The sequence below is a fragment of the Lipophrys pholis genome (assembly GCF_963383615.2).
Source record: "Lipophrys pholis genome assembly, chromosome: 1".
Classification (NCBI taxonomy): domain Eukaryota; kingdom Metazoa; phylum Chordata; class Actinopteri; order Blenniiformes; family Blenniidae; genus Lipophrys; species Lipophrys pholis.
This window is the reverse complement of record NC_137635.1, coordinates 46,830,141-46,843,201: the sequence shown is the minus strand read 5'-3', so window position 1 is coordinate 46,843,201 and position 13,061 is coordinate 46,830,141. Positions and strand designations below refer to the sequence as shown.

Sequence of the window (13,061 nt, the reverse complement as noted above, 5' to 3'; positions counted from 1 at the left end):
AACCTCACATGTATGTTTTTGGACTGTTGGAGGAAACCCATGCAACACACAGGGAGAAGATGCAAACTCCACAAAGAAAGGCATTTGAACCCATGGCCTTCTCACTGTGAGGCGAGAGTGCTAACCACTACACTACCATCTTGCCCCAGATCTATTAAACTATTAGGAAATGTTGGAAAAGTGCGAAAATGAAGCTCATCAAACACATCTTTTCACACCAGCACACCACTGATTGTGTTGGTAGCAAAATATTCATCATTGTAAGCTTTTTTGAAAGAATGTCAAGTAACTATTTTCACATTTTAAGGGTCAAATTTCTACCTTCACAGAAAAATATTGCTACTGTTTCACCCTCTAGCAGATTCTATTGCCTTCAGGAGTTAAATTAATGAAAAACTGGGGGGGGGGGGGGGTTGTGGGATGGGCTGTTCTGATAATCGAGGATTCACACCAGGTTTATTCTCTTCATGCCGATGATTAATATTCCACCAAAAGACGCTGCTCACACTCACTTTGATTTCAGCAGTTTCTCTTCCTCACCGTGGCGCGATGTGCAGCGAGCTACATGCAAGGGTGAACGCAAACTAATTAAATCAGATAAAAGTGTTTAATTAACTGCAACCTTTCATGTTTATGGTAACTTTAAACAGTCAGTGATCAAACACTTTTAACAGCCGCACACAAATCGGTGTAACTAACTGCCCTTCTGCCGCGGTCCAAGGGTAAAAGGCCGGCTACAGTTTCTTTTAGCTTCCAGAGAGCTATCAAAACCAATTAGCCATGGATTAGCATCCAATGTTGCTAATTATGATGCTAATTGGAAGGGAATACACAGTGGACCTGTGAAAGAAGGCTGGAGCTCTGACATGAATACTGACTTCCACTTAAACTCTATCTATCTATCTATCTATCTATCTATCTATCTATCTATCTATCTATCTATCTATCTATCTATCTATCTATCTATCATCCATCCATCCATCCATCCATCAATCCATCCACCCATGATGTAGATGCAATCTTTGAGTGGTACAAAGCTTATTTTGGAAGGACCTTTATTCTCATTACATTTAAGCCCTGTTGACATTGCACAATGACATGAAATGACATTTTCAAGCGAAACGCAAAGCTTTCGGTACTCGGAGCCCCTATAAACGCAACTCTGAAAGCGATCTGACTCTGTCTCCATGTAAACATGGGAAAGTGCAACTTTTCTGAAATGCTGCTACCGCACATGTAGACCATGGTCGTAGAAAATAGTTCTGCACTTGTGCGAGTAGATGGACAATCGTAAGCATAGCGGCCTCCAGAGTGTCATCACTCCCAGTCCACATTCTCCTGGGACATGGTAGTTTTAGAGCTGACCGTCACCCATAATAGCAGTCCAACTTAGTCTTCTGTCCATACAAATGTCTCGTTTCCTCACCATTGTTAAAGTTTACAACGCAATTTGAAGCTCTCCATGAAAACGACATAGTTTTCAGCGTTTCAGCCATTTCTGTGTAATCGGACATTTTTCAGAATGTACTGGAATTGTAAATGCAAACGTTGTTTTTAACAAAATAAATTTTCACTTGAAAAGTTGTCGCATAAACCAGGCCTTGAATTGATTGACCACATAAAATGTACCACATTTTTCACAGTTTCAAAAGCTGTGTTGTGATCATCAATTCTTCTTAATGCCAAAGTTTGTGAGGAAATATACTGAATCTTATTTACTTCTTTAAATAAGTCTGCTGGGAGCTCCATTCCCCAAACAAAGTAGCCTTATCCTATCACATTTTCCCACATCACCCATTAAAACAACACAAGTTCATTTCATACCCAAGGCCAATAAAAAGACAAAAACACAGCAGTGAAACAGGGATTTCAAGGTAATTGCATATTAAATTCCTCTTAATTCCCCTAGACTCTGTTGCATAAGTTGCTTTCCACACATTTTCATCTGTGGCATGGGAACAAACTCATTTTCTACATTGTACCTCACTTTTGTGATGAAACCATTGCTATGGATCTACTTCCCCTGTGCATACTGAGATGACAGTTTATGATTTTGGCTTATATCATAGAACCCCCCCCACCACCAACCCCAACCCCCACCGCCTGCTGCTCCTAAATTGACCCCCCACCTAAGCCTAAGCATGTGAAATTTTAAATGTGTTTGAAAATCAGATCATAATAGGTGCAGCACTCGCAGTTTGACTCGCCCCCACAGCCCCCCCACCCCCCACTACCCCCACCCCCTTCACCTGCAGTCTGGGACAGATTCCAGCCCGGCACCGAGGCTCAGTGGATGTAAAAAAGCCTGGACAGAATTTGATGGGCTAATCAAAACTCTCAACTTCTGAGAGTCTCTACAGCGTCTGGCGTCATTTAGTGTAGCGTGAATAACAAGTTTAGCAGCAGGAGGCGTTGAAGAACTGTCGCTGTGGAAGTGCTCATAGGCCTGTGAGAGTAAATGTGCAGGTAAAACAGAGAAGAAGAGGAAGCTTAAAAAAAAGAAAGAAAGAAAGAAAAAAAAAAAGCTGCTTCAGGTTGCAGCTTGTGTCGGCAGGTAAAGTGACAAATGCACCAGTAACAGCTACATTTAGAGCAGGGCAACATCCAGAACATCCCTGTGAGCCAGGGAAACTACCACTGCGTTTAAGAGGTTATAATAAGCATATAAGTAATACGTCCATAGCTGATAGGGTGAGCCTCCACTACCGTGTCTTCAGGTAAACTATAAAGGTGATATTTGTCAGGCACTACGCACTGTGAGAAGTTTAAGAACCACTGATTTGAAAGGTTATCCGTCATTGTCTTTCACATTTATCAGTCTGATCAAAGCCAGTTCAAACAAGTCAGAATAACTGAAATTACTAAATTATATGAATGGCTTCTTCCAAATGTTACATAATGTTCTGTGTTTTTCTACCACCTTTTGTATTTTTACACCTCTTCTCTCAGGTCCAGAGGTTACACGCATCCACGGCAACAAGCGGCACTAAATGTAATACGTTTAACACTTGATGCACTTCTGCTTTGTTTGTGGCACATTCAGAAAAGTCCTTTATTTTTCCATCCTTTCAAAGAAACGCCAATTCATTTGCTCGCGGAATGTACAGAACTGTCCTGTTAGGTTCTATTAGCATGCAAGGCCAAGCTCAAGAAGGTAGTGACAGAGAGATCCAAGGGTAGAGTGGTGGCTGCATGAAAGCCGCGGTTCCACCATGCTGTTTGTGACGGGATTGGGTTTTCGAGCGGCCCCACTGACAAAAGTTGTGGATGGTACGGAAAAAAATTTAACCATCAGTTCCGATTTTTGTCACCCCTCCGTTGAGGTAACTAGCACTGAGGAAGGGGTCTCATAAAGACGACCGACGACGCGGCCGTCAGCTGATTGGTAGTGACGATCGTCACTCTCGACTTGCCCACAATATTTAAATATTTCATCAGTCTCAAGCCCTCCCGTTGTTGTATACATTCGCCGTTTCGCGCAACTCGGTTTTTTTTGAAAAGTTGGCGTGCCCCAAAGCACCGTAGGTCTTTCAACACGACTCCTCTCAGTAACAGGAGAGGAGGAGATTCAGCTGGATGCTGCTGTTCGCAATGAGAAATTTAAGCTGTGTCACGGAGAAATGAGGTTCAAAGCTTTTACTCGGACGGCCGTCCACTGCGTTTTTTGCCCACATACCCACGTCGTTCACAACCCCGCTTAGACTTTAACCGTACTGTCTGCGGTGGGACCGTGTGACAAGAGTTGAGCCTGGGTGCTCTTTGCCGTACTGTACTGGTACTGTGCTGCGCGGTAGGACCGCGGCTATAGCGAACCTTAGCGCACCTCGGTCACACTGTCTTGACTTGTAAATGAAGGACTTTGTGTGGGGGGGGTTCCACTGCAGCTTTCTGGAGGGATTGCAGAGACATATAGCAGGTGGTGGGTTTGACTGGGCATGTACTCATCACCAGGCAGATTTGAAATTCTAATGCTGGAATGGTGTTAATGCTGTAAATACCAAGCAGCACTAATTGGTAGAGCAGAATCCGACGTGTGAATGTCGACACCGCGGACATACGCCGGTTAACAGCGAGGTCAGGCCGCAGAATCAGTTGGAGTTGCTCACGGGGACATCTCTGCAAATCAACAGAGTTGAAGGACATATGTTGCCTGTGGGTCTGCTCACACAATTTAGCGAGCTTTCAGTCATAACCTCGCTCAATGAAGCAAAACGCTGCTGCAGCCTACACTTAAAAGACTCGGGTCTGTGGGGGCCACTAATGTACTCTCTCTGCTGAGGAAGCGTGCACTCTGACGCTACATGAAAAATTTCACTAACTTCACCGGCTGCTAAGATGTCTCCTGAGACTTTACATGAATGTGAAGAGGTCATAAGTAAACATGTTCCTTCACGTGAAATCTCCCCGTTGACGAGCTATGATACAGGCTCATGCAGAAGGGTTGTGAGGAAGAGGCTGCTGGGGGATACAATAGTTATCATCAGGGTGTAATTTCAAAAGAAACCCAAGAAACGATGTCTTTTTCACAATTAGATGTGGGAATATATTTCCCTGGCAAGTTTTTTTCCCTTACAATCTTTGACCAAAATCTCAGAAAAAATGTGAATAAAACAAAGGATAAACCGATACCGATACCAGTATCGGGTACAATACTGCCCGGCAAGTATTACACGATGTCATCCATCAGATATGTCGGCCACAGGTACGCATGAGCGATGTCCGCAGTTTGAAGATTCTTTAATATTGAGAATAGGGCTCGGCAAAAAGATTATTTTTAAACAATTAATCTAATGATTATTTTTGATTACCTAAACAATACTTTTTTCAATCATTGGTTATTTTCCCATTATTTGATCAAAATAGCAATTTGCACATTGTGAATATAAAAAAATGTTGATTCTTAAAACATTTCAATGTTTATTCAACATTTCTTTAATACATTTGTAAGACAGTTTTGCTCATATATATAATTAAAGAGTCAAATAAACAAGAGCAAAACTTAAATAATGATAGAAATGGTGGAATTTATATGTAAAAAATTTACCACATGGTCTCTCACCAGTCTCGCTATACAAATAAATATACAGAAAGTAAGAAATTGTGATTTAAATATCTCTTTACCAGAATATTTCTTGCTGTTTCTGTCAAAACAATATTGTAAAGACTATAACAGTCGCCTTCACTCTGTAAATGTGCGTAGATGAGAAGGCATGGCAGCGCCCACGTCTCTATTTTTCCAGATATTATCTCAGTCAATTTCTGAGCATAATAGAGCTGTCAAGAAAGATCGGATTGAGGAACATTTTACACGCAGCAATGAAAACTGAAACATTTTCACAATTTTAGACTGGACCCAACAGCCTGTATTACTTCCACTTCAAAGCCTGGAACTAGTAAAACACCAATGACGCTTTTCTTTTCTTTTCCATTTGGATCCCAACAGAGTTCAGCACTAAAATATTTTAATTAGAAATTTATGAGGAAATCAGGCATCACTCACTGTGCCGCAAAGTACCTCTGTGTGTTTTACAGCAGGCGTTTCCCTCTCAATTACTGAGAGTTGGCCACACTGCTTCCCTTTGCTCTTCTCATAGATTTATTAGATGTGGTTTGTTCGCTCTGCTGGTGACGTGGCTTTAACCGGTGTGAGGTGGAGGTGAGTCTCTAATCAGGTGGAGAAGAGGTGTGGTGGTGTGTGAGGATGAATCTCTCGATCATCTCCAGCAAATCACATCCTCCCTGTTGATGCTAAACTTTCAGTTGGTGGAATATGAATCAACAGGCCAACGGGTCATGAAACCACAAATAGGTTCTGATTTTGAGCATTCAGCAGCTTTCCTTCCTTTTTGCCCGACTGTGTTCCGTCTTTGGAACCATTCGGTTCTAGATAAGACAGTTCCGCTCAGCTCACATTAATCAACATTTCTCAGGGATCTGCTCGCCTTGCGGGCCATTTTTGAAAAACTCCTTGTTACGTTCACGAAAGTGCTGCAAGATGATTGTAGCTTTGCGCCGGCGGCGTCGTTCTTCCCCTGCTGGAAGGAGCCACTGAGCTCATAAACGTAGGAGCCCGGTCAGCAACAACACTTTAATGGTCTGTTGGGTTTAAAACAAAGCTCAGTTGGTCCTGGGCCGCCCAAAGCGGGCCTGGGACAATCTCCCCATCGCAAAAGCCTCGTTAACCTAACGGGTGATGTGTGCATTGTAGCCTCTTTCTCTTGTCTTCTGTGGCTTTAGCTTTTACAAGCTTCGCGCTGTTCCACGTTCAGGGGCGATCTTCTGCAGATCTCGGTTGGAACTCGTTGTTATCCCCCGTCTTCCTGTTGTTATTTGCTGTCTTTCTGTCATTTCCAATTAGCCCGACCCTACTCTTCTGACAACAAGGCCTCTTCACCCAGACAACTGTTCGCTACATGTTATCTCTGTTTCACGCGTCCTCAAGAAACCCTACACACACTGTTGCTTGTAAAAACAAAAGTCCAGCCGGTCAGCAGTTTGTTGAACACTCAGCCCAACAACCATGCTGCATTCAAAGTCTCTTTCATCGGTTTGATTTAAAATTCAGCAGCTGCTCATTACCATGTTGTCATGCTTTGGCTTGGTGTCATGGAATGCTTGATTAGCGGGGCTGTGTTAACAAGCAGTTAAACAGGTGTACTTAATGAGTTCAAATTTCACACTTAATATTTAAATTCTCTCACTCATATAATTCTTTTAACACTGACTTTAATGTTCCTTTTCTGATTACTAAGATCCTGCATAAAAATAAATTGAAGTTTAGCACAAGGAGCTTTTTTTCATTTGCATGCGTTTTTTTGTCAGTAGATTTCAACGTTTTCAAGTGAAATATGAAAACTTCTAATGCTTGTTGGTGTTCGTTTTCACAACAATGGTGCTCGGAGGCACTCCAAAAAAATAAAAAGTGTTTTCACTTGAAATATTGTCATGCAGACGGGACCTAAAACTGTATGATTGGTGAAATCACGACAGGGTTTATGTCACAATAGCACAAGCTTTTGGCCAACCGCATCACAATTCAATGGAATTGTTTCCCCGTTACTGTGGTGAAAATTGTTCGCTATGACGAGGTGCAACCATCCAGCTAAATTATTCACTGCATTGCGTATGTGACACACAGCACATACACAGATATCTCCAAAAGACAAAAGAAGCTCGTGTTCCACATGTGCCGTTACGAACAATGTCAGTTGTGACGCAGAAAGTCACAGCTGACATGTTCATTCACTGGAGCTGTGTCCATGGGGCTCAGAGGCAGAGCGGGAAATGACAGTTTTTGTCATTGTATTATTCTTTACATTTGCAAGTCAGCTGATGCAACCAGACAAGCCTGTCTGCAAACTTTTGGGGGTCAGAAGCTCACTTTCATTTTGGCTTTAACTTTTGGCCAATTCGCTTTCTTTATATGAAGCAGCTGCTCCGGACCACTCATGTCCTCACTACTGATGAGCAACCTCTCGCAGAAAGTGCTGAGTCAGGATGATAAATCAATATGACATCAACGTTTCCAAAGAGAAATGAGCTCACTTTCATGGGGAATATTCAAATGCTTACATTAGTGATGCAAGATATCAGGTCAACATGTGACTGGTAGAACCTGGAGAATATTACTTGACGTCATCCGTCAACGTTGCCAGCAGGGAGACAAGAGAACGTAAGGATTATGAATTAGAGTTTATGGCATTTAATAAGTACGTATCGGTACTCGGTATCGTTAAGTAGCTAAAGGTTGCTACTAATCTTTTTTTTTTTTTTTAAAAAGTGGTACAAGTATATACCACATGCAGTTGTGCATCGGTGCCAGTTTAATAGTGTTCTTTTGTGGTTATCTGATGGTTACAGGGTTTCATAACGGAACCAAAAGGGTATTAAATCTTACTGTGAAAAACAAGGTGGTTGTAGTAGAGTCAGCCCTTGTTGCTTCGTCTGCTCCCCTCACCCCCATCAATCAATCAATCACTGCACAGATGTCCACATTTGAAGGGTGTCTGCGGCGGGCAGAGGAAATTGGTGCCGATGAGTCAAACACTGGATGTACTACGAAGCACCGTCCCACTTTTGTATGTTTTGGTCAGTTGTGTGCAGTGTTGCCACAGGTGGCTTCAAAAAGTAATGCGATTACTGATTAGTAGTCGCTCCTTTAAAAAAGTAACTTAGTTACTTTTAAAAGCAGGTAATCAATAATGTAACCAAGTTAGATTACAATTAACTTTCTTAGTTACTTTCAGCAGCTGCCGACAACACCCCCCACCGGCTCAACATAAATATGACAACTGGTTTTTCCAAAAAACTCTGTGGTAATCGTTCATATTTTAACCTTTGACCCACATTCTTTGTTGTTATTTGCACTGCCTGCTCTATGCAACCTTTTAATTACCCGCCTGGGGACAAATAAATCTTTGATTGATTGATTGATTGATTGAAAAAGGGGGGACTTCCTGCCAATATATCTTTTCACTCAGGCAAATTACAAAACTAGTGTAACATCTCTGCAGTTGTGTTCTTGATGCAATGTTAAGGTTTATTGATGTTTGTTGGTTCTGATTCTTTTGTGGAACCTGAACGCACCGTTAGAGCGAGTTGGCCTGTGATTGGTTGAGAGCATGCGTAGCACCGTGTGGAGACTCTGTGTGTGTGTGTGTGTGTGTGTGTGTGTGTGTGTGTGTGTGTTAGGTTACTTGTTACAGAAAAAAAGTCATATGAGAGTTACAAAGTAACCTGTTCCCGGCATCCCTGGTTGTGAGTGTGTTTGATACCAACGCAGATATGGCGGGTCTGTGAAAATGTTGTTTCACGTTTACACGGTAGCATTTTGAAAAGGACGCCTGTATAAAAAGAAACACTGAAAGCAATGTACACGCACACACAAGCAGGCAGAAAACAATAAACTCACACAGTGTGTGTATCTGCACACCCAAAATGCAAAACATTCACGGTGTTGAATATACATGCCAGGCAGACAGCAGAGTTTCCACGTGACGCCATCTACAGGCTGGTTATATTAGCTGTACAGTCAGCAGTTGTTTGTCCACAACCTCAATATTGTTATCTGTGAGCATTTTAATTAGCCACTCAACGATGATCTTCATCATGAAGACAAGCAGCCGTGAAAAAAAACTGCTTATAAAAGACGTGTGGAAATGTCTGATTGAATTATGTAAAAAATATTGTGATCTTTGTCCTTTTTAGATTCTGAAGGTAGGTTTTTATGGCTGTCACTTGAGTGTGAAACACACGCAACACACGCAACCTCACACCAATCTCTCTCTCTCTCTCTCTCTCTCTCTCTCTCTCTCTCTCTCTCTCTCTCTCTCTCTCTCTTCTCTCTCTCCTCTCTCTCTCTCTCTCTCTCTCTCTCTCTCTCTCTCTCTCTCTCTCTCTCTCTCTCTCTCTCTCTCTCTCTCTCTCTCTCTCTCTCTCTCTCTCTCTCTCTCTCTCTCTCTCTCAAGCTGAGCTGGAGCTCAGGGCTGAACTTCCTGTGTTAACCATGACGTTTGGTCCAAACAAGCCATTCGGTCAGTGACACCACCTGCCCGAGCTTTCATGAAGAGGATGATTCTCACTTTGTATTTATTACACACACCTATCCTATCTATTCGACAGGAATCTAAGGTATAAATTGCATTTATTCAATGAATTAATAAAATTTCCCAGTGCAGCTGACAGCGTTCCTTAAAGCTCCCAACATACAGATCATACTTTATTAACGCTACAATGTTCAGTGGATTTTGTTCCACCTTGTTATTGTAAACGATAATGGAAGTTGACCATGACACAGATCGTGTCGCACGGTCCAGCGAATGTAAAGATTAAGTTTAAAAAATACAGTTTGCATAATATGCAACAAAGATTTAACATTTCACCAAAGCAATTTAAGTCCTCGTTAACGCCTAAACATGTAGCCTCAAGCACAGCGGAGGTTTATATCAACAACACAATAGTCCACGTTGAAAAATTGGTATTTTTTAAATGATTTCACGAAACACAAAGTTCTTGTTTAAATATACGAAAGTCTATTAATTCAATTCTATTAATTAATTCTTCTCTGTAAAATGAGGTTGAACTAAAAAAGGCTGCTTTCTGTGTTAAAAACTGAGAAATGGGTTAAAAGTGATCAATGGAACCTAATTAATTGCATTTTTACATTGAATCCTACCACTATGTTTATTATATACTCATATTTATAAATGCATTTTTACTTAAAATACTACATATATGTTTGCTCCCGTCCACTTACAACTAATCTACAATTTTATGAAGTAAACATGTTTCTAATATAGTATTTCTATTCATTACAGCATCATATCATTTCTCTTCCTGATGTAAGTGGCACTTTAAATCTTGGGGGAAAAAAATGTAATTAATTACATGTATGTATTATTTATTAACATCGATAGCTTTGACGTCATTCTATAAAATTGTAGTGCTAATGTGTCAACGCTTCAACCAAAAGATGCGGCCACCTATAAATTGCTTCTGCATGAGGAGACGAAGAAGAGGATGGATAAAAGCCTTGATGAATTAAGCATGTCGACGTCCCTGCATTTTGCATGTTGGAGCCGATGCACGTTGAAGCTACCGACTTGGTGTGATCTGACATTTTCAGCTTTTAGCATTTGGGATCATGCCGTTTCACACTGCTTGTGTTCACACCCACACCACGAGAGAGTAATTAATTAGCAGAGATTCACAGCTCAATTTAAACACTTTTCCCTGAGAGCTCAGGGAAACACAGGCAGGTGAAAAAAACAAAACCACAGCATATAGACTCGGTCGGGAATTGGTATTTTGAAATAAAGTGGATTGTTGAAAGTCTTCAGGCGTTGGCCCAGTTGTTTGATGGTCCTTATGACTGGCTTTAGTAAAGTCATTTGAACCACGCTTGGCTGCATGAAAGCTTCTACACAAACACTTTGATTGATTAACCATTACAAGACATTTCCCACTGGCTGCAGACGGATGGCTCAAGTATGTGACGGATGTACTGACGAAGAGAGTACACAGAGGAATCCAAGCAAGCTGTGGACTCGCCGTTCGGGGGAAATCCATGATCACAGGCAAGTGGATGAAAGCACAGCAGATATGTGCCAAAGATGGAGGAAAGATAAGCAAATGGAGAGCACAACGCGGACCCCATCGGTGTGGAGGCAAAAGTTTTCATTGGGTTTGAATATTGTTCATTTTCAGACAAAGATAAGAACAAATCTGAACTGACTCATGGCTTTTCCCTTTTGTTTCACGGGAAGAAACTTTCACGTCACAGTTTAAAAATCCAGTTTGTCAAAAGAACACACATAGAGAGACAGATGAAAAAAATCAGCCTTTGTGATCAAGCTGCCTGGTCTGCATGTGGGGAATGCAGAGAATTGATCACCGACCACTGTGTAAATGATTTCCTGCTCTGCCCTGGAGTCCAACATTACATGGTTACAGGACTCTGTGTGTGTGTGTGTGTGTGTGTGTGTGTGTGTGTGTGTGTGTGTGTGTGTGTGTGTGTGTGTGTGTGTGTGTGTGTGTGTGCGCGCAGTGGTATCAGCGACATTCTGCTCAAAGCAGCACCTCTGCATGCAGGTGTGAATTTCCAGTGATCTCCAAACACACACACACACACACACACACACACACACACACACACACACACACACACACACGCAAGTAGTCAGTACCAGACGCAGTCACTTTTTGCATGGCAGCTGCAGCAGCTACACAGCCTCTCCTCAGCAGTTGGAGCGACAGAAAGATGCAGAAGACGGAGGAGGAAAAGAGAGGAGAGGATGGTCGGAGGACAGAAAGAGGAGTGGAAGGTGAATGGTCTTTACCTCGTGCAGGCGGATGTGTTGGGAGTCCTCATCCTCACACTGCGCCGCTCTCATCTGCTCTCCTCTCTCTCAGTGGCACTCAGGCAGTAGCTCTGTGTCTGCCTGGCTCGCCTCTATGAACAACCAAGAGCATCTCTCTCTCTCTCTCTCTCTCTCTCTCTGTGGCTCTACCACTAAAGCACTGAGGAAGGAGGATGAAAGACCAGCAGTGTTTGGCGCCAACCCAATATATATATATATATATTAGTGCTGTCAATCGAATAAAATAAATTTACTAATTAATTGCGATTATTCACATTGTTTTTCTGCTGAAGACTGAAGCTTGTAATGGATATTTATTCAGGGAAAACCACGGTATTAATTAGGTCTATATTTAAATCCAAAGACTATTTTTTATAATGTCCTTTTAGCTTTTGGTGAAACTGTTTCTCTCTGAGATCAGCAAAATAATAAAAACATAAATGAATAAACATCTAACATATCTAACATCTAGGGTTTTCTTAGAGAACAGGTCCACCACTGTATACAGCGCCAGGGAAAGAGGGAAAAGGGGAGAAATTAATATTTTACCTGCAAGTCTTTCCTCCAGTTTTTGCAGTTTGGTGGCTCCTGGTCAGCCAACATGGCAACCTGCTGTTTTGCAGCAGTATTACTTCTGTGGTCGTTAAATTCAGCTTTCCAAAGTAAAGCTCATGACTTTCACTTTCTCAATCAGCCGTCAGGTAACTTTTAAAGCAAAACTTTCTGCCTTAATATTATTCCACTCCCATTGCTCTGTTGTCACGGTGCAGCAGCCAGAGACGCTGCACATGCTGCTGCTGCTCCAGTGAGGGAGTAAAAAAAAAAAACGGAAGTAAACAAAACTACGTTAATTACGTAAAAAACAATGTTGTGCTGTCAAATGTAGTTATTAATCGCACAGTTTCTTTTAATTAATTCTGATTAATGATTGAGACTGAAGCTTGTAATATATATTTAATCATGGAAACCCCCCTAAAAAATACATAAATAAATGAATAAACACCTTTCTTATTGGAGTGGAGGTCCACCACATTTCTAGAAACAAAGTTGTAAACTTATTACAGGAAAAAAGTTGCAATATTATTCACACACACACAGAGAGAGAGAGAGAGAGAGAGAGAGAGAGAGAGAGAGAGAGAGAGAGAGAGAGAGAGAGAGCAAGGAGAAATTTATAATTTACCTGCAAACGTTCTATCCAGGTTC

The 13,061-nt window shown here is 41.7% G+C and overlaps 1 protein-coding gene across 1 annotated transcript in view; it reads right to left on the bottom strand.

Annotated features, from left to right (window-relative positions):
* LOC308113844 (cadherin-18-like) overlaps nucleotides 1-11,891 on the bottom strand; it is a gene marked incomplete at its 5' end in the record, with an annotated part of 124,098 nt that extends 112,207 nt beyond the window's left edge. The window contains one exon of the mRNA XM_080470361.1: nucleotides 11,838-11,891. Within this exon, the coding sequence (XP_080326487.1) occupies nucleotides 11,838-11,891 (54 nt within the window). The remainder of the gene's footprint in view (nucleotides 1-11,837) is intronic.
* Nucleotides 11,892-13,061: the final 1,170 nt, after the last annotated feature.